The 19920-nt window shown below is 48.2% G+C and overlaps 1 protein-coding gene across 5 annotated transcripts in view; it reads left to right on the top strand.

Annotated features, from left to right (window-relative positions):
- FRMD4B (FERM domain containing 4B) overlaps positions 1 to 19920 on the top strand; it is a 100325-nt gene that overhangs the window by 23452 nt on the left and 56953 nt on the right. The window contains exon 1 of one of the 5 annotated variants that reach the window (XM_042880835.1): positions 11023 to 11533. The exons of 1 other annotated variant lie outside the window; for it this stretch is intronic. In XM_042880835.1, the coding sequence (XP_042736769.1) occupies positions 11372 to 11533 (162 nt within the window). In that variant the 5' untranslated portion in view covers positions 11023 to 11371. Of the gene's footprint in view, positions 1 to 11022; positions 11534 to 14071; positions 14110 to 17435; positions 17457 to 19920 lie in introns of those variants that run through there. 3 more of the 5 variants (XM_042880839.1, XM_042880836.1, XM_042880838.1) reach the window with 3 other exon arrangements.

Here is a 19920-nt window from a genome sequence, read left to right as displayed (position 1 = left end):
TGAGATGCTGCAGGTTGTTGGGTTTTGTGTTGGTTTTGTTGTTGTTGTTTTTGCATCCTTATTTCTATGGCTGCTAGAGTGTCATAGTGCTCATAGGGCTGAGAGCAGTGTGAGTCCTGTCTGACAGCTGCCATTACTGAGCTGTGGCTGGCAGCATAGCAATCCCATGGGGACCACAAACAATGAATCCAGCTCCCAGAGAATTGGTTAACCTGAAGAACGCCTGCATGGTGCTGGAGAAGAGTGCAGACATGACTTCGATCAAGAATATTGGAACACTTGTTGCTGGGAAGCACTGTTGCTCCAGGCTGTGGCAGGGATACCCAGGGGTGTGTGGGGAGGGCTGGGTGTGCAGGGTTAGATCTTAGTCAGGAGGTGTGTGTTCAAGGGATCTGCTTCAGCCTGACTCCTGTAATTAAGGAGCATGTATATATCTGTACCTTGGAAACACTTCATTCATTAATCTAATGGTGAGGAGAATTATGCAGAGATGAACTTAAAGATGTAAGGGAAGGCTGGGTTTGCATCTGGAATGAAGCAAGGCATACAGCAGCTGTAGTTGTTGGAAAGGAAAGCACCAGCAACATGAATGAACTATGCCATGGTTCCAGCTATGCACCATGTCTGTGCAACATACCAGCCTGAATCTGTAGGCAGTTTACAGTTTGAGGCTTGGACAGGGAGAGCACTGCAGGTAAAAATTGGGAAAATGTATCCCTCTAAGAACACATTAGATTTCATGAGAGCAAGTTAATGCTTTCTTTGCTGTGGAATCCCATGAAAGATTTAGACTGAAGTCAAATGATGATAGAATGAAGCTCTTACCTGGTAGTGAAAAGTGAGGGAGTAAGCAGAGGCAGAAGATGCCAATCAGTGGATGCTCCTCTGGTAGTGTGCCAGAGGTGGGACTGCACGGAGGTGTTTCCAGATGGTTTGAGTTGTGCATGTCACATTCTCTAAGTGACATTTCTGGACTCTGTGGCCAAGCAGTGTGCTCCTTCAGGTGTGAGCACATCCTTGGGGTTGTGTGGGAAGTGGATTAATGTCTCCAGAACAGCAGCAGTGCTTTAATGGTAAGGCAGTGGTGGCTGCAGTGCAGCAAAACGAAGTCACGTACAAAAATCTGGGAGCAAAGGGAAGAGCTTGCTTTTAGCATGAAATCTCTAATTCTTGCTTTGTTTTCCTTCGGTCACTGAACATCCCCTTTGAACATGGCTGGGGGAGAGCCTGAAATCCTGCAAAACCACTTTTTTTTTTTTTCCTCCCCTTTTCTTCCAAGGCAGGGCAGGAGCAAACAGCTCGCACACCTCCTGCCCTGTGGGCCCGTACAGGCAGCAGGCTGAACCAGTTTGCCCATCTCTGGGTGCTGCTGGGGAGGTGCCTGCTCCAGGAGGGCTTTGCAGAGGCTGCAGCTGGGCTCAGGGCACCAAGCAGGGTCTGATACAGTGCTGAGGAGGAGTTTATGGAGCGTGGCACGGAGTGAGGCGTGCGAGCAGCTTTTGGCTCCAGAAGGTACCTGCCATCAACTCTCAGGTGAGAGATTGAGATTATTTGCACTGAGCATGAGAGACTTCTGTTGCGTATCCAGTTCTGTTCCCATTGCTGGAGGTGTTCCCAGGTGCTCAGGTCAGGAGTGCCTTAACACAAAGGGTATCAGGAAGCTTCTTTTGAGTGTGCTTGGATTGAGAACTGTGGCAGAGGGAGCAGAGGGTTCTTCAGGCTGTCTCAGTCCTGCTGTTCTACACCCCGCTGCTGGGCACCAGAACCTACAGACAGGGCCAGCACTGCACCAAGCTACTGAGTGCTTTGGTTGCTCTGAGATCTGCTGCAAATCCATGTTGGGATCTCCCTGACTAATGGCTGGGACTCAGGTGCTCTTTGGCACAAGTCCCTTATGCCCTGGTCTAAAGATAGGGAAAAGCAGGCTGCTCTTCTGCTTTTTCTTTGTGTATATCTAGATACGTGCTGTGACATAAGGCATGAACAGCTGGAAAATGTGCTTTCTCCTGCAGTACTGTGAGGATATGTGGGATTGTCAAGCTCTCTTCACTAGAGCTGGCATTCTGAGCCCTCCCCAAGCCATATAAAATAATCTGGGATAGGGAATATCCCCCGTGTGCCATAGAAGCAGGTGACAGATCCCTTTCTCTGGTGACAGGCGTCCTGCATATCAGCTCAGTACTCCTCAAAGGGATATGTGAGTAAATCCCTGCTGTGGCAGCAAGCATATTGAGGAACAGATGGTGCTGTGCTACAACTTTACCTGGTATAAGTCTAACGCACAACTCAGCGATACAGAAACAGGCATTGTATTGCAGTGGCTGCTACAGTCTGGTGGGGGTTCGCATTTGATTTATCCCTTCCTTCTGCTGATTGCTAAATGATATTATACACAACTTTTTTTTTTTTTTTTTTTTTTTTTTTTTTTTTTTCTCCCAGAGGGTTTGGAAGTATAACATCAATGAGATTTGTGATGGAATCCCTGAATTTATTCTCCCTTTGCTGTTTCTGTGCAAGTCATACCAATGAGTGTGTGCCATGATGTGCTTAAGGGCCTCACAGTCCCTAGAGGAGCAGGTGTCTGGTGTCCCCCCAAGCTCAGTTAATGCTGGAATGGTTTTTCAAGGTTTGAGAAGCAGCTGTATAGAGCAGAGGATGATGAAACTACTGTTTTCCGCAGCAGGCCATCCTTCTTCCTCCTCCACATGGAGGGCCAGGTGCACTGGTGTCCTGGTGTGGCTGTCCCTTCCCCTTCCAACCATGTGTGCAGGATGGGAGCGGGGCTCCTGAGAGCAGCCATGTGGTGCTGAGTGACCTCTTGAAATGGGCAGGGGAAGAGATCTGTGCCACCACTTCACTCATTAACATGAGTGAGATTAGCAGTGTGGTGGGTTTTTTTTTCCGATGCCTATTTGATCTTATGGCTGCAGAAAGGATCTAATATGAACTCTGTAACTCCATTTCCAAGCATCCTCTTCCTGCTCCAAATGGCTTCCTTTCCCTGGCTGAAGCTCACATCATGTCCTCTCCAAGGAGCATGGGAAAAATGCACTTTAATTTTGCACTCTTGGCAAATAAGGAATCACACCCATGAAAACAAATACCCGTTAATTATGGCCATGAAATGCTGATTGACTCACAGCTTTGATAATGGCAAGGACAGTTTGCAAGCCTGCTTTATATCCCAAAGGGGAAAAATAGAAATAAGAATTGCTTTGAGGAAGCTTTCGGCCCCTCCTAGCCATCCATTTAGAAGTTTCGCTGCCAACAGGTACTGCTCAGTTATAGCAGTGTTTCCATTTCAAGCGTGAGAGGGGGACTGAAGTTATTGCCTGTGCTAATTGTTAACAAATGCTGAACTCTCGCTCATGCCCATTAGAACAGGAATAGCATTTCTGGGCGTAGGAGTGGTCACGGATTGACCCCCATTGGGGAGCACTACTGGTCCTCTCTCTCCCCCTCTCTGCCCTTTCTTCTTGTGTTTTTTTTTTTCCACTCGTTGCTCTATGAAAGAAGTCAATCTGCTTTGGTTTAGCTCTGCAGTTGTTCTGCACAGTGTGGGTTGGGCTGACACCCTGCACCCACATCCTCACCCTCTGCTCAGCATCAGCTGAGATTTGGGAAGCTCCCACCCTGCTGGCAGGGCAGGGCTCTGTGTTCCAGCACCTGCACCAGCACAAATCTCGCACTGGAGGGGTGAGGTCCCTCATCTGAGGGGCTGACTCAGCTCTGCAGCCCCTCCGCATTTCCCCTCTTGGCTTCCTCCTGCATTGTGCACGGCTTGGTGCTTCCCATGTCACCACTCCCACCACAACCCGCTGCTGGCATCAATCCTTTCTCCTTTTTTCATTATTTATTTTTTTTAAGAAGGCAGTGAGGTAGTAGTGCTGTTCCTCATGCGTGGAGGGGCTCAGCTCCAGGGGACACCTCTGGAAGGAAGCTGAGCTGTGGTTTAGGTATTGTGTGCCACATGAGTCCTGGGGGCACCACTGTGTGGGTCCTGACCCATCGTTCCATATTCCCAGGGGCTGGATAGGGAATCATGATACTTTTAAAAATAAAAGTTTTAATTTTACAATAATTACTTCTTGGCTGGCTTGAGTGTTTGCAAAAAGCCCCAAAAAAGCCTGAGGAAGAGCAGGGGAGTGCTGGGAGGCGGCGGGGCTGTCGCGTGGCCAACCTTGCTGCCAGCCCATTGGAGGCTTTCCATTGCTTTCAATGGGCTTTGGATTGAGCCCATGGCGTGCTGGCTGTTTGTTTTGGAGGTCTTCTGAGGATAAAAGCAGCCTTTCAATGGCTGTTCTTTTCCTTTGGCTCAGTTGCTCTCTGCACCTCGTGGCCGGGTGCTTTTGGATGTGTCCCTGTTCTCTGAATGGGTGGCAGCTTGTGCATTCTGGAAGGCTTGCTTTGGTCTTTCGGCAGTGTTTAGTGCCCAGCACAAGTGATGTGACCCCACTGTGGGGAGATGCTGTGTGCTCAATTCCTTTTCCATGGTCAAATGGTAGCATAGCACCAAGCCTTGCCATCAAGAAACATGTTGCTTACACCAGAGCTGCCTCACTCCAATAACAAAAGGCACTGATTTGCCTCCTCCCAAGTTCTGGATAATTATTCCCTTTTTTTTTATATGTCCGGAACTAACAAATGTACACTGCATGGCTATTTTGTTACTAAAATGAGGCACTAATTGCTGGAGCAGCAGATGATACATTTTGAAATTTCTTTGCTTTCTGCCTTGAAGCAGAATTACAGCAGACCTGTGTTCTCAGGAAGCATTGCTCAATAGCAGTCCTGGCAATGTGTTACATAGATTTATGATTTACCAATTTTTCTTCTATTTGTTGGTGCTCTTCCCACCCATTTGTGGTTCTCCTGCAAAAATTGGCCACAAAGATGAGCAGCTCTCTTAGAGAGGCCCAAACTGACCTGTGACCTATGGAGCAAAACCTGTCAGTGTCACATTGTGCTGGATCAAGCCTCAATGAAAGATGGCACGAGGGGAGCTCTCTGCAGCATGGTAGAGCCACGTAGTTGGATCTGGGTGCTTTGGTCTGGGGGAGAGGAGCACCGTGGTGCTGGGAGAGGCATGGGCTGCCCATGCCATACTCTGACCTCTATCATTGGCAGTGGAGGACACGAGGCTGGGTGGCTTCAAATACTGACTTTAATGAAAGTTTGTATCAGTGTTGGTACTGTGCCAAGTGTAGCAATGACACAGGATGGATTCTGGGTTTATGGTCTAAAACTGCAGGTGGGGAGGAGAGGCACAAAAGGTGGCCAAGGTGGTCTGTTTGTTCATATTCCTTTAGGTGCAGTGATCTCAACTGTGACATTCAAACACATAAGGAAGGACAAATCCTCTCCTGGGTGTGTGGCTGTCCTGGGCTTGGCATGACCCATGAAGTCTGATCAAGGGCAGAGCATTGCTCTGAGTCATAATTCTTTTTTTTCTGGAGGCTGCAGCATCCCGGGTTACTCATCCTGAGAGAATGAATGCACTGAGGGTATAATTATCGTAGTTAGACATCATTTATTCTCACTATTTTAAAGATTCTTGTCAGGTGACTAATAGGTTTGTGTTGTTATTTTTTGTCATCCTGGCCATGTATATCATGCAAAATGCTGAAATTTTACTATCCCATTTATGCTTCCTCTTACAGCATTGTAGATCTCTGCCGGGTGCTTAGGTTAGGTAGTAAATTTACCCCATTTGCCATGGATTAATGAGGCTATAAAATAATCGTAAAGCTGGGGCAGCCCTGGATTTTTACACTCCTCATGTATTTGTATCTACCACAAAGTCCTTTATCTAACATCATTACCTGATTTCTCTGGGCTCCCTTTAATATTCCTTGCTGACTTTAAGAGCTGGGGGTGCCAGCTTGCTTAGGACTGCAGCAGGAGCTGAGTGATGCTGACACCCACTGCAGAATAAGGTCATGTGGCATGAGGAAGGCAAGCAAAGCAGGTTGGGAACAGTGATGCCCATCGTGGTGACCTCTTGGTGAGATGGATGAAGAAAGCAGGATGCTGAAAGCATTTCATGCTCTTGTTCGCTGGTTTTGGAAAGGTGGAGGTATAAGGCTACAGCCTGCAAGGGTAGAGGGGCAATGTGGCTTTGTCCATGTCAGCCCCCAGAGAGCTGTGCTATGGAAACTGGGTGACACAGCCTCATGCTGACAGGGCAGTGGCAAACGAAGGCAATTCCAAGTTTGTGGAACTGGAGCACTCGCTGCTTGTGCTGAAGTTGACCTGAATCTGTAGTGCCAGGTATGTGGGTATGGGTTGCTGTTGGAGGAGTCAGGCTGTAAGTGCTTTAATCACTTGCAGAGTAAAAAGGCAGTGGCACTTCATTTCTGACAAGAAACGATAATGAGCCTACTGTGGAGTAGAGACTGTGAGAAATTTGTGTTTCTGGCACAGTGCTGTCTTTAAAAATGCGTGTGTCACTGCTTTATTGTTATTGTAGAAAAATATGCATACAGAGAGGAGGCAAAAAGACAGCATCTCATCCATGGCTTGGAAAACTGCTGTTAAACCTGTACCTTAAACTGGCAGCAGAGGGGAGAGGCTCTGTTCTGCAGGTGTGAGTGGTTCAGGATGCAGTTTGCTGTTGGGTTTGGCAGCCCCTTGGCTTGGAGCACACTGGTGGGAAGAGCTGGGAACCCATGTAGTGCCTGGAGGTGCTCATGGAGAATGCCTTTCTTCAGCATCTCCCATCTGTCTGCTCCAGATAGATCCATCACCTCCTCTTCCTAGCTAAGAGGAGGACAGGACAATCCTGCCATGTAGCTTTTGTTTGCTTTCTAAATTCAGGCTTGATAATGTGAAAGTAGACAGATCTTTGGAACAATTGATCTGAGAGGTGCCCAAAATTCACACTAGTATAAAGGATGAAGTACATTACAAAGATCTCTGGATTTTTTTCTACTAATCTCAAGGAATGAAATTGCTTTGCAAACACCTTTTGCCAGAAGTTGATTCTCTCTTCAGAAATTCTCAGTCAGGGAAGGCTGGATTACAGACTTATCCCATATGCCACTGCTGCTTTTTAAGCATCTTGCATACTGAGAGGTTACAACATCAAAGAGAGGATGGCTGATGACTACTTCACTTTATCTTTATTAAGTTGGTAATTAAGGGCCAGAGTGTAGCAGAAATGATTTTTGAAAAGTCACTTCATCTTTATTTGGGGTTAATTGCATTAATGCTCGCAGCTTGACAGGCTTCTTACAAGACAAGAATTTAAAGAAAGTGCTAAGGAGATGTGAGTTAGGACTTCCTCAGAGCTGAAGCTGTAAGCAGTGAGCATGGAGGGGCTTGGCCTGCCCTGAGATCATCCCAGGATGTCAGGACTTGAGGATTTGAATTTGTTGAGTTGGAAGTAGAAGCAGATATCCATGCAGTGGCATGCCCGAAGCAGAAGTGGTTCTCAGGACTCTGCAAGGGCTGTCTCAATGGTTTCTTGGTCTTTTCTGCACCTTGCCTTTTGCTTTATAGAGGACTGAGCATTGGTTGCAGTCATCTTCATTTGAAGTAAGTGAACACAGGCTATGGACAAAAGCCATGATAAGGACTTAAAGCAATGGCTTGGGCAGACATCTGCTAGCCCTTATAATTATTTGGTACATCTGCACAATAATTCACCTTTTACTGCTGAAGGTGCAGAGACCAAAAAGGATCAAAGCCTTAATGTCATTACCTGCCACCAGGGTCTGGCTGTGTGTCCTCTTCTGTGTTTCTAATCAGTGGTCTGTATCTAGTGGGAATGCAACTTTGTAGATGTCAGAGGAAACTGATGCTTTTGTCCTGTGGCCTCTCAGGCAGATGAATTATGTATCCATGTGATCTTTGTATGAGGTACCTTGAAAAGAAAAGCAGTGATTCAGCTACCCTCATTCCATTCGTTGTGGCACAGAATGTAACGTGCAAGGAGGGCTGAGGATCCCTCTGAGATCTTTTCCTATTATGTTGGTGAACCTTTGTTCCCTTTTAGCATTTGTTATTCCAGGAATACAATCAATAATACAAAGAAAAGCATGAATCTGCTGCACATCACATTTTCTGCACATCCTGTTAGCAGTGTGCTCCTTAGATTCCTGTTCTATGGGCTCGTTCCTTACCAGAAATGAATGCCCTGTTGTTCATTTAGCTGCAGATCAAATAGATTTGTAATATCTCTCTACCTTGAGAGTGGTGCATACGTCTACAAAATCTTTTTCTGAGATAGCTATTTTTTCCCCATGAAGGTTTGATTTCTGTGACTTTTGAAAGCCATTTGGGCATCCTATTAGCTTTCCCATAGTGAATTTCCTGCGACCTTTATTCTCCTAAGGAACATGAATATCAGTTATATACTTCAAATTAAAACACCTGGAATCACATTCTGAAAGAAGTCCACAGAAGGCAAAGCCAATCTGAATGGATGCTTCATCAGTCCCAAATTAAATCAGTGTTTTGTGTTCTGAATTACACTCAACTCTTCTTTGTATTATCAACTCTGCTCCTTTGTGTGTTGGGGAGAGCACTGTGGCTGAGGTGGAACTGGCTGGGGCTGTCCCAGCAGCACAGAAGGTTGGAGGCACAAAGGGTAGCTGCCCCATATGCAAGTGCCATTTAAAAATACCATGGATTGTGCCACATTTAAAAAATACCTTGTGTTACATCAAAGGAGAAAATTCCCATCCTTTTTCCTTATTTAGGGGGAAAAGGCACAAAAGATGACAGAGTAGAGCAAGCCTTATAACTTTTCAGAGTGGCATGATTTGATTTTCCTGGCTTAGGATGAGGCCATTCCCTATGCTGTTTCCTTAACTATGAAGCTGCTTTGTTGGGTTTTTTTGGGGGTTTTTTTTTTTGGTTTTTTTTTTTTTTTTTTTGTCTAGAAATGGAACCCAAAAATGACAGAAACTTGGATTTTCTTTTTTAATCTGTGTTTAACTTTGGCGATGGCTTGACCACAATGTGCAGGTACCACGGGAGGTGCTCCCAACAGCTCTCTGAGCAGTGCTGTCCAGCTGCAATTACCCTCAGTTGCCTGGGGTAACTGCAGATGGTGGCAGTGGCCTCTCCCAGTGGAAAACAAAAACTTCTCATTTTGTACATCCATACTGATTTTCAAGTGCCCTAAACATAGAATATAGAGCAGTGATGAGTAACACCCAAGATTCAGGAAGCTCTCCTTGTGGCCACAGGCTGAGAGAACATTGAAAGGAGCAATGAAATTCTTGAGGTGCTGGATTTTAACTGTAGAGCCTGAGGTCTGTTATAACAAGTTCTGTCTCTGCCCTGGATGAGTGGAAACCTGCTACAGGCTCCAAGCCACTGTGCCCTGGGCCAGGCTGGATGAGCACCTCCTGGCTTGGCTTGGTGTGAGGCAGATTAGGTCCACTTTGCAGCATAGACCCCAACACAAAGCAACTTGGAGATATCTGAGCTCCTTTTCTCACCCTGGTGTGGAAGAATTGAGGAGAGATGTTGCTTCATAACAGCTTCAGATGTTTGAAATAGTTGTCATAGTCTTTCCCACATTGAGAGCACGTCTGAGATGTTTAAACTCCTTGAAGCTGCACAGACAACTGATACGAGCATCATAGGCAGAGCCACTCTTAGCTCGTTGTATGCACAAGGAAGAAGTGCAACGCTTGGTGACACGCAGGTCCAAAGCCTGTCTGAAACAGGCTGTCAGCAATCTGCAGAACTACTGTCAGACTCTCAACTAGGATACAAGCTGACTGTGCAACCATGGGTTCTTGCAGTATGAGGACTGACATGGAATAGAATAGGATTTGCAAATACTTTCCCTGTGTTAAGAGCACACAGGGTATCTTCCTCCCCTTGAAAGCATTTGGGCCAGAACAGCCATGACTGTGTAGAAGCTGTTTGAAGATGGTGCAACCCACTTGAAAATCAAATCGGGTCTTAAGTGACACTGAAGTCTGGTACCAAATAAGAGAGCCTCTTGGTTTCTCTGCTCATGGAGTGGGGATAACCACTGGGGTTGGGCTGTTTGGGCAACACCGCTGTGGTTCCTACTGTTACTGGGGTCTGAATGTCCTCAGATGTTGGGTGGGTTCTCACAGAATGAGTGGCATGTGCTTCCCCTCACTGCTGCCAAAGCATCTGTTCTTGAAGTGAATAGGAAGAAAACATTGCATGGATTTTGTCTAACAAAACGCAGCCATAATACTCAAAATGAGGGAGCTTCAGCTCTCCCATGCAGCCTTTACTCACTCCACTCCCACCCTGTTCGTTCATTTCATTGTGTGAGGCAGTGGGGTTGGTCTGGCTGGTGCTTTTACCAAAGTCTGCTCTTCGTGCAGTTCCATCAGTGAGGTGCTGACAGTTGCACACTGGGCCCCTCACAGCTCTGGTCCCAGAAATCTCTAGGAAACCTCAAATCCCATGAGTGGTCTTAAAAAGGTTAATTGCCTTTTGACTTCCACCCAGAGCTGCTCCCTTTGGCTTTTGCTAGGAAAGAGCTCACAAATGAGGGGTGCAGCATGCTGGCATTAACAGCTTCTGCCCCAGAAGGGTGGATTGCCTGGGGTTTGGTATAAGATTAAGCATCAAGGCTGTGTTCCCTCGTGGGCTGTTAGCTCTGTGTTTATTCTCCGTGCTCTGTGTGTGAAGTGTGCACGAGGAGCTTTGTTTTTCTCATGCAGCAAGCGCTGTGTCAACGGAGCTGTGAGTTGTGCAGGAGAGCAGCACTGTCTCTTTGGCAGGTGTTGAGCTTTCAGCCGGTACGAATGCAAACAGAGCTTCGTACTTCTGGCATCTTCTGCCACCCAAGCTGAGGAAATCGGTGCCTCCATTCTACAGGAGCTGCGCTGATCTATTTTTTCCCCTCCACTTGCTTTTCCCAAAGGTGCTTTTTAAAATAGGATTCCCAGGGAGAAAGCGCTGACAGCTCGGCTCCCCGCGTGGCAGATAACGAGGTGTCGGTGTGATCCTCCCGCTGGGTCCTCTCCTCGGAGCTGAGAGATGCGGACGAACGCACGGCGGATCTCGGAACAGGGCGGCAGCTCCATTAATCCCTTAACGGCGGTGGCGTATAAATGGGGTTGTTGTCAGGACACGTGGCAAAAGGGTTAAAATTTAATTAGAAAACCTGGTGGCAGCTCCCGGAGCTTAACGGAGATTTGTGTAAGCCGCTCGGACGGACAAGGCTGCTGTGTGAGCTGCTGGCGGAGCCGGGCTACTGCAGCCGCTGGCTCTGGGGGCACGCCTGGAGCCTGCCCAGGAAGCGCCGTGAAAGAGGAGTTTGTTGGGAGGTTGGACGCGGCTCTGTGCACGCCCTATAAAGCCAGCAAGCCGGCATGCCAGCGTGCTAAACACCGAGCCAGGCGGGACGCGGAGGTTCGCTGGACCCATGGCTTCGGTGCTGATGTGCGGGGTGGAGGATCTGCTGCTCGGGGGCAGCCGATGCGTCTGGACGCTGACGGTGACGGCGCTCCGGCGGTGGTACGCGGGGAGGCTGCGGGCGTGCCGGCAAGCGCTGCGGGCATGGTGCGGCCTCGGGGATGTCTACCAGGTAGGGGACACCTGCGGAGCTGCCAGCGGGGATGTGGGTGCGGGGCTCTGTTTGTCACAGCGGGATATTGGAGATAGCAGTTTGCGTTGCAGTGGCTCTGTCTGTGATAAATCTTGGTGTAAGTGTCGCTGGGATGTTTGTTTATGTTGGGTGTTTCTAAGCTGCTCCTTCTTTCTCTCTCTCTCTCTCTCTCTCTCTCTGCTGTTCTGTAGTGTGGGGAGCTACAGAGCTCCCAGCAAAACTGCCCTCCCTCTGCAATCATTAAAGCTTCTCTTGCACGTGGAAGCAGTGCTAAAGGGACATCTGTACCTGTGCAATCCCAAAGGGACCTGTTGCTGTTTAGCTGGAAGGCATGCCCAGGTTCAGGTGTGCCCAGCAGTGGGAGAGCAGCTATATAACTGATGGCTCTTACTGTGCTTGAAATTACCTTGGCATTGCATACGGATGAATATCATCTGAGTACATGGATTGTTTGGGAATGCACAGCCTGGCTGCTGTCCCTCCCTGCCCCTGCCTACTGACCTGTCCTGCCCCACCAGCACTGCTGGGCTGGCCAAGAACCCACTGACAGCAGATGGACTCAACTCTTCAGCTGCTGCTTGCTAGTGGCTGCCTCAAAGAGTAACGTTCTTTTGAAACAAAGTGGGACTGTATCTCTGTCTGATGTTACTGTGTTCTTGTGGCTTGGGGTAAGGATTAGTTTGTCCTTGCTCTCAAGTAGCATCTCTCCCTTGCTGCTATGAGGATGTGAAAATGGGCAAAATGAAGAGATGAGTGATGCTAGACAGTGCCTGTGCTGGGTGGGGACCTGGATGCTACCCATCACACTGGGCTGTGCCAGGTCCTCCCCACGATGGAACCGGACAGGGACAAAGCTGCTCTCACATCTTAATGTCAGGAATTTCCTAATGGTCATTTTGGGGTGAGTTAAACAGAGATGGCTGAAAGAATGCCCTGTGGCTCTTCCTTGGGTTGTGCAACACGCTGGTTTTTGTGCTCAACTCTTGGCCTTTTGCTGTTTGAAAACCCTGGTGGGATCCTCCTGATGCTGGTGGGGGAGCAGAGCGAGCACACAGCAGTTGGTGTCACAGCCTGGGTGGATGTCACAACCCTATAAGAGGCTGAGTAAATTATTTCAGGTTTTGATTTCATCTCCCAGGGACATGCATGGTTTATTTGTGCCCAGGCTGTGCAAGGGGAGTGCAGGTGGGGTGATGTTACAGGTCCTTGTGCTGCTGTGCAACCCTGAGGGCTGCAGCTCCCTTTCATCTGTGCTGGGGGGGTCACACTGCTTTGAGGGCCAGGGGCTGTTTTCAGATGAGGTGGCACTGAACAGATCTCTTCCCTGTTTTAATCACCACCATTGTGACAGAAGGAAAGCCAGCAGGGTTTCTTCTCGCTGGGCTGGGAAGTTTTCCTTAAATATTAAGTTGTCCTTTGATAAAATGCTTGCTAACCTGATGGGAGACCCAAACTGTGCTAAAAACATTTTCCCTTTCTCATTTCCACATCAGCTCACCTTCATCTTTTGAAGCTGCTAGGTGCCAGCGTTATCACGTGGGAGGAGACCCTTCTGCCTCCACTGCAATCCTCTCTGCCAGCATAAAGCCCTTACCTGCCTTAGTGACTTAGTCCAAAACCCAAGGACAGAGCAGCTTCTGTCCATCACCTTCCCTTTGAGCACAGTATAGGGAGCACTTAGCTGGTACTCACCATCTCTTGTCTCATGCACAGAGACAAGCCCAGAGGTGGGATGTTCTGTTTGACTATTGCCCTGGAGCCACAGTGCTGAGGAGCCTCCTGTTTCTCTCTGAAATAACCTCTGGACCTGTGCAAGAGGGAACCTGGCCTCTCTGAATTCTTTGGTTGCATGCCAGGGAGTACTGTCCACAGCCAGAGTATCTGAAAGCATGGAGAAAGCAGACTTGCAGAGAGGTGGTGGAAGAGCTGGCACAAAGATCTTCTTTGTGACTGCAGAGACAGTGTGAGTAATGCTGTTAGGGGAAAATTCTGAGGTGAGAGTCCAGCATAGAGGTCTTCATGCAACAGTACCTATATCCTATGAGAAGAGGGAAAGAGGTGGAGCTTGGAGCTGTATTTTGTTGTGCCAAGCTCATGTGCAGCTCTGACCTGGTAGTGTGGTATGGGGAGACCCTTCCCCAAGCCCCTTGTGCTGTGTGCAGCAGATATATTCAGTGCTGTAGTGTCCAGGTGCCTCCTCCAGAATGAAGAACTCGGCTGGGTTCTCCCCTTGCAAGTTTTTAGGCTGCCTGTCCTGAATCTAGTGAACAGAGAAATGAAACCAACTGATATGGTTTTATATCTGTGAGGTTGTTGAATGATGGCAAAGCTAAAAACAGCCCAACTCGCTTCTATAAATTACAAGTTGGTTGGTTGAGTTTTTTAGTGGTAGATGCTGTGCCTGTCAGTGTGTTCCTTGCAGGGTGTGGAAGAGAAACCAAGTAAAGCATTCTCAAACTGTGCAGACTATGAGGAGACGTGACGAATGCCTGCTGGATGGGAAGCTGGCAAGGAGGATGGAGGCATCCCTGAGCTCAGGCTATTCGGTTATGCTGGTAATTTGGCAAACACTTTTGGCTGCAGAATTGTAAATTGAAGTCATGTGGCTTTTGGGATGACGTACTTCTTAACCTCTGAAAGGTCACTTCCTCTGGGAGGAGGGAAAAAAATTGCAGACGCAGCACAGAAAATTAGCTTTATCCGTGTCTGCCCTGTACCTGCCTGGGTGGAGCAGAGAGGAAGCGGCTGGCTGCTGTTTCCTATGGTTCCAATGGGGGTGGTTTGGACAGCAAGGAGTGAGCTTCCTCTGCTGCCACACCTTCACTTTTCTTTATAAAACTGCTGACGACAAACTTGGAGGCTCCTTTTTTCTTTATCACTATTATAAGTCAATGGTTATGGGCGGGTGAGGGGCATGACTCCCTTGGCTCTGTACTGGGCAGAGCCCAGAAGAACCATCTCAGCCTTTCCACCAGCTCAGGGCTTTCTGAGGGAGCTCACAGGCCTTATTCAAGGATGCTGAATGTGCCTCTTTGAACATTAAATGGAAATGGGAATTAACCTCTGCTCTAAAAGAGCTTTGCTTTGCTTTCATGATCTGACCCAGTGCTGTGATGCCTCTTGTACCCCACTGGTGCAGTTCCACTGTGATTTCCCCATGGCTGTGGCTCACAGGAGCCTCTGCCTGGGAGTTAAGCTCGCTTTTACACGTTCAGTCTTCCAAAATCCACTTTCCAAATATTACTGCCAGGCATATTTCCACTTGAGCTCATGGTACAGGGTTTTCTCTTGGAGTTTGTTGAAACAAAAATATGATTTTTGTACCGCTCCTCCCTCTTCCTCGGCAGACAAACTCCATAGCCAGACTGAACTTCACCTCATTTCCTCCAGGGTGTCCCGGTGCCAGGTTCAAACAGTGCCTTCTATTCACTGCCTACCCTGGCCCATACGAATGTATTTGTGTTCAGTGTGACGTAGCTCACCCAATGCGTTGGATTTCAAATGTCGCCGGCGCCACTTTTCAAAACCCATCTCTTGCAGACGTATCACCACGTGAATGTTCTGGTATAAATCACCCTTACAGCCTTGTGCAGAGGCTGGCAGCTTGCTCTGGCTGAGCAAGAAGCTTACAAAAAGGCAACTTAAAAGTATGTCAGGCTCATGCTGCTTTTTCCACACTTCATTTCTGAGCGTTTAGCTTTCTGTCACTCCTGCTAGCATTGCCTCTGCACTTCTTGGCAAGCTTGTATGGACTGTCCATGTGCTTAAAATAACTCTGTGCTATCTCTGTCTCCTAATTTTAAGAAAATCAGGCCATCCTCATGCAGTCTGCATTGCTCTCAAAATCTCTGAGTCATAATTAGTGGTTAGTAATTCTTCTAATCTTCTGTGCAGATGGAGACCAGTTCGTTCTCAGAAGCTGCAAAGAGGATAAAGTTATCAGCACTAGAAAATATTAGCTTAAATGCCCTCCCACGCATACACACGTACACTTTTCCCTGCTAATGCTCTACCTTCCATCTAAATGTGCATCAGTTGTGCGTTTTGGGGTTGGAAAGGTAAGCTGCATGAGGGTCACTGAAACGCTGAGAATAGCCCAGATGTGTGCAGTTGTTTAGCTGTGTAAGGCCATCACTGGCAATGAAAGCAACACAAAATTTCAGGCTCTGTGTCTTCCTGGTGTAGAACATGGGCTGATGGGCAGGTGGTACATAAGAACATCATGCTGGTCCTTTGTGCAGGTAGCTGGCTTGTATGAGAGAGGAAGGCAGGAGGAGTGGCATTGGGGGAGCAAGTTGTAGGTGGGCAGCAAAACAAGAGCTGGAATCACTTTGGGGAGGTGGCTGCCCTGGGGACAGGTGTTGGGTGTAACACAGGTGTTGGGTATGGAGTTGTCTGGTGGGTGCTGGGCTGGCTGCAGCAGATCTGGGCGGGTTAAGAGTGTTAATGGGAAAGAAGCCCACTGGAGTCCTGTAGGGCAAGTGTGCTCAGAGCATCTAAGTGTGTTTACTAAGCCTTAGTGAAAGCGGGTAATTCCTCTCTAATGGCAAGCAAGTTGCATCTGCTCACTTCCAAAGGAGCTGGCGCAGAGAGATTGGGATGTGCTGTGCTGAATCAGATCACTAACTTAGTGTCTCCAGCTGCCGGAACCCTTTCCTAGTACACTGCCTTTCCTTTAAACCAACTTTTCCCACCTAGAAAAACTGCCTGTGGCTCAGAGCACAGCTGAGTTGTGCACTTCCATCTGTACTTGTAAGTTCCCAAGGAGCTGTGCTCTTCCCCTCTGCCTGTCCCTGTCGTTCCAGTGGAGCAGAGCCTGGCACCACCCAGGTAACCTTCACGTCATGTCTCTAAGGAAAAATGACTCACTCTATTTTCTAACTAGTTTGAGGCTTTAGATCCTGCATTTGGAGATGAACACAAGTTTGTGACTCTGAAATACTTTTGCAAAATTGCCTCAGCTGCCAGCCTTCAGTTTGCTGGTCTGGAGCAGCAGGCTGCACCAGAACTGGCATCCGCAATCCTTGCAGACTGTGTTTTTTTCCCATGGAACTCGTGATATTGAGCACTGTTGGGAAAACTCTTGGAGTCATGAGACAGTATAAGAATATTAGCCTGCTCTGGGGCCATTGCACCCAGCCCATGTTGGGTGCTGCAGTACAGAGCTGTGGTGCTCCTCTGTCATTTTTACCACCTGAGGATGTGAATCTGTGCTGTGATCTAAAAGCTTGTGTTCCTGCTGGTATTGCACACACCAGCTGCCCACTAGTTTTTTTGGTGGGCCCAATCCAAGGTTGCAGCCATGTGCTTTGAAAAAGAACACGAGAAATGCAGAGCAATGCAGTGCCTGGAGTGCCTCTTGCAATGAGGGGCAATGAAGAACTGAGTGCATGGTGCCTGCTGCCTTGGTCATGTTTCCCATTAGCTGGGCCTGGGAATGTCATCTGCTGAAACTTGAGCTGGGAAAATGCTTCTGAAACTGTAGCTCCATTTCTGTTACAAATTTTGAGTGAAAGGTCTGAGATCCTCTGCCCCAAGGTGGGCACCTTGCGCAGCGCCTTTGGTCAGCTGCTGCTTTTGGACTTGGCTTTGTTTCATAATAGAGGGGTTAATAATTGCAGTGCTTTCCCTGCTCACCCCTACCCGTTTGTAACAATCACATTTCAACATCTTGCATCCCCTGACTCACGCTGGAAGGGCTTTTGTTTCTGAATCTGTAATCAAAGCAACAAATGCTAAGGTCACTTCCTTGAGATTATGGCAACGGAAGAAGCCTGGGATCATGTCTCCCTTCTTCCCCAGCTCGAATGTACAGAAAATACAAAGGCTGAGTGCATGTTTCTTGCTGTGTGCTTCTTGTGTTTTTCCAGTCCTTTTAAACCAGTAAGGTTGTGGCTTGGAGGTAAGAACCTGTATTTTAATTTCTGATGCTTAGCAGTGGCAGACAATGACAATGGTAATTTTGTTTTTTGTTTTTTAACTATCATTGCATGAAAGTAATGCAGAGTTTAGAATCTGTGCTTGTAGGAGGGAAGACGGCCAGAAAGCATGCAGAGTACTGCAAGTTTGCTTTGGGTGCTTTGGTAGTGCTGGCTGAACCCTTTGCACTTGCTCTTCTGACAGATGAGTCTGTAAGAACTTCTGTGCATCTTTTGCACTCTGTTGTGCAGATAAGGGCTGTGTGTTTACCCTCAGCACTTACAGCTGCTGCTCCTGCTTCTGTTGTCTGTGCTCTCACAGCTGCGTTAGCAAAGCGCTAAACCAAACCTGATCCTGCTAACTTGCTGCAGCTGGAAATCAGGTCTGTCACTTCAGAGTACAGAGAAAACATGTTTTCAAATGTTACCCTTATAGGCTGCTTGCAATATGATTTAAGCTGAACAAAGCCCAAATTCATAAGTCACCGGGTGGGGCAGCCAGTGCCTGGTACAGTGGCTCCTTTCAGCATCTAGCTATTAAATGTCTCATCAGTGAGGTCTCTACCCCTCACACTGAAAAGCCCTCCTGGAGAGGCTGGCACAGGGCTGCCAAATGCACATGGAGCTCATCAACGGCTGCTGAGGAAGAGCTGAGATCAGAGGAGCAGTTGTGCTTTGAAGCATAGCGGTGTGTTTGCCTGGCACTGGATGCTGGCTCCTCTCCACCAGCAGTGCCCCAGCAACACCGCTCAATACTGAGTGCAGCCCATGCACAGATTGCAGAGAGCTGAGAGTTTGGGGCTTTTCTTGCTTTATTGGCTTGCTCTTCGCATATATTTTTTTTAATTACAGGTGGTTCAGATGGACTTGTATTGCTGGTTGTTGTTTTGTTGTTGTTTTTTTTTTTTCCTGCCTCCTGCTTACCTCATGTCTGGTCAGGGCTGTTGTCCAGGTTTCCTGAGGGGCTCCTGCCAAGCACTGAGCAGCTGGAAAAGCCCAGGACAGGACGGGGAGGAAGGGGCTGGGATGGGGGGCAAGAAGGGGTGGGAGGACAGATGAGTGACATGCAAGGACCACGGTGGGAAAAGGACGCAGAGCTGCACTGCTCTGTGTGCTCCATGAGTCTTCCTTATGTACCGCCAGGAAACCTGTGGGACTGCACAGGATCCTTTTTCCCTGCTGTCCCCAGGAGGCTGCACAGGAACAAACCCCCCCCTTCCCCTCCCCCCAGGGGCTCGTGCATAGCAATGAACTGGTGGCAGTGTCCCAGTGCTGTGTGATAAACATGCCTGCTGCGCTCTGCTGAGGAAAGCAGATGTTGGATGGAGACTTTCATTGACTTCATATTTACAGCAAAGCTGTGCTGATTCCTTCCTATTAACTTTCCTGAGTTTTAGGACTTGCCATAGAGTTCTGTGTATAAGCTGACTGTCCATTCATCCCTTGTTTTTGTTTGAAATACGTTGCGAAGTGGTAGGAATGGGGACAGTGGTGCTTGCAGAATGACACAACCTGAGAAGCATTTTGATATTGAGTAAGATCTTGATCTAGTTTGAGGAGGGTACCTCTGCAGCAAGTGGGCTGTCCATTCAGAAAGCTGCTGACCTCTCTCCCTTCAGCCAAAGGGGTTCAGCATACCCTGATCACAGAACTGTTGCTGGTTATTCACATCTGAGCCCTCTGGGAGAGGGGAAGGTGCTCAGAAGCCCTTTGGCACTCTGCAGGAAGTTTCATCATTCCAGTGACTGTGTGAAGCTTTGCCTGTCATTCTGCAGGAACTGGCAAATGATCAGTGAAATGTAGAGAACTGGAAGATTGTCTTAAATGTGCTGTCCCTTGTGGTGAGAGACAGCAGAATAAATGGGGGAAAGGAGACTTGAGGAAAATTCAACACTTGGCCCTGAAAGCTGTGTTCAGTGCAGTAGAGCAAGGCAGTGGGGCTGCCAGCAGCCAGGCTCCATCACCCCCTGGCTGAGCCGCTGCCATCAGTCTGCAGCAGCCAAGTTTCATTCCTATCTCCAGTTCATCAGACTATTTTAGGAAGGTGCCATGCAATCTAGAAATCCTTTATGCTCTGGTTCCAGGCAGTGTGTTTTACCTCGAACCCTTTGCCAAACTTTCAGCAGAGCCAAGATTTCCTTGGAGAACATCATCCAAGGGGCATCAATACCAGTGTGCACTGAAGTGAGTAGTCTCAGCCTGTCCCAACGTAAGCATGGCTTCAGTGCATGCTATATTCAAGGACAAGTCTCCTGCAGGTCTCTGTCTGCTGGGACAAGAGGCACAAGGAGGTCCTCAGCTCTAAGGAGAGAGGGTACAGCACTTGGGGTCCTGCTGGCAGAATGGGACTGGTCCTGAGGGGTCTGTCTTGCAGCACGGAGAGTGGAGGATGCAGCCAGCTGCCCTCATGCACTGATGGCTGTTTAAAATAAGGCAGACCCTGGTTTC

The sequence above is a fragment of the Lagopus leucura genome, unplaced genomic scaffold, assembly GCF_019238085.1.
Source record: "Lagopus leucura isolate 7727_CA_CO unplaced genomic scaffold, USGS_WTPT01 Super-Scaffold_100028, whole genome shotgun sequence".
Classification (NCBI taxonomy): Eukaryota; Metazoa; Chordata; class Aves; order Galliformes; family Phasianidae; genus Lagopus; species Lagopus leucura.
The sequence above is the reverse complement of the archived record's forward strand: the minus strand, read 5'-3'. Positions and strand labels throughout refer to the sequence as shown.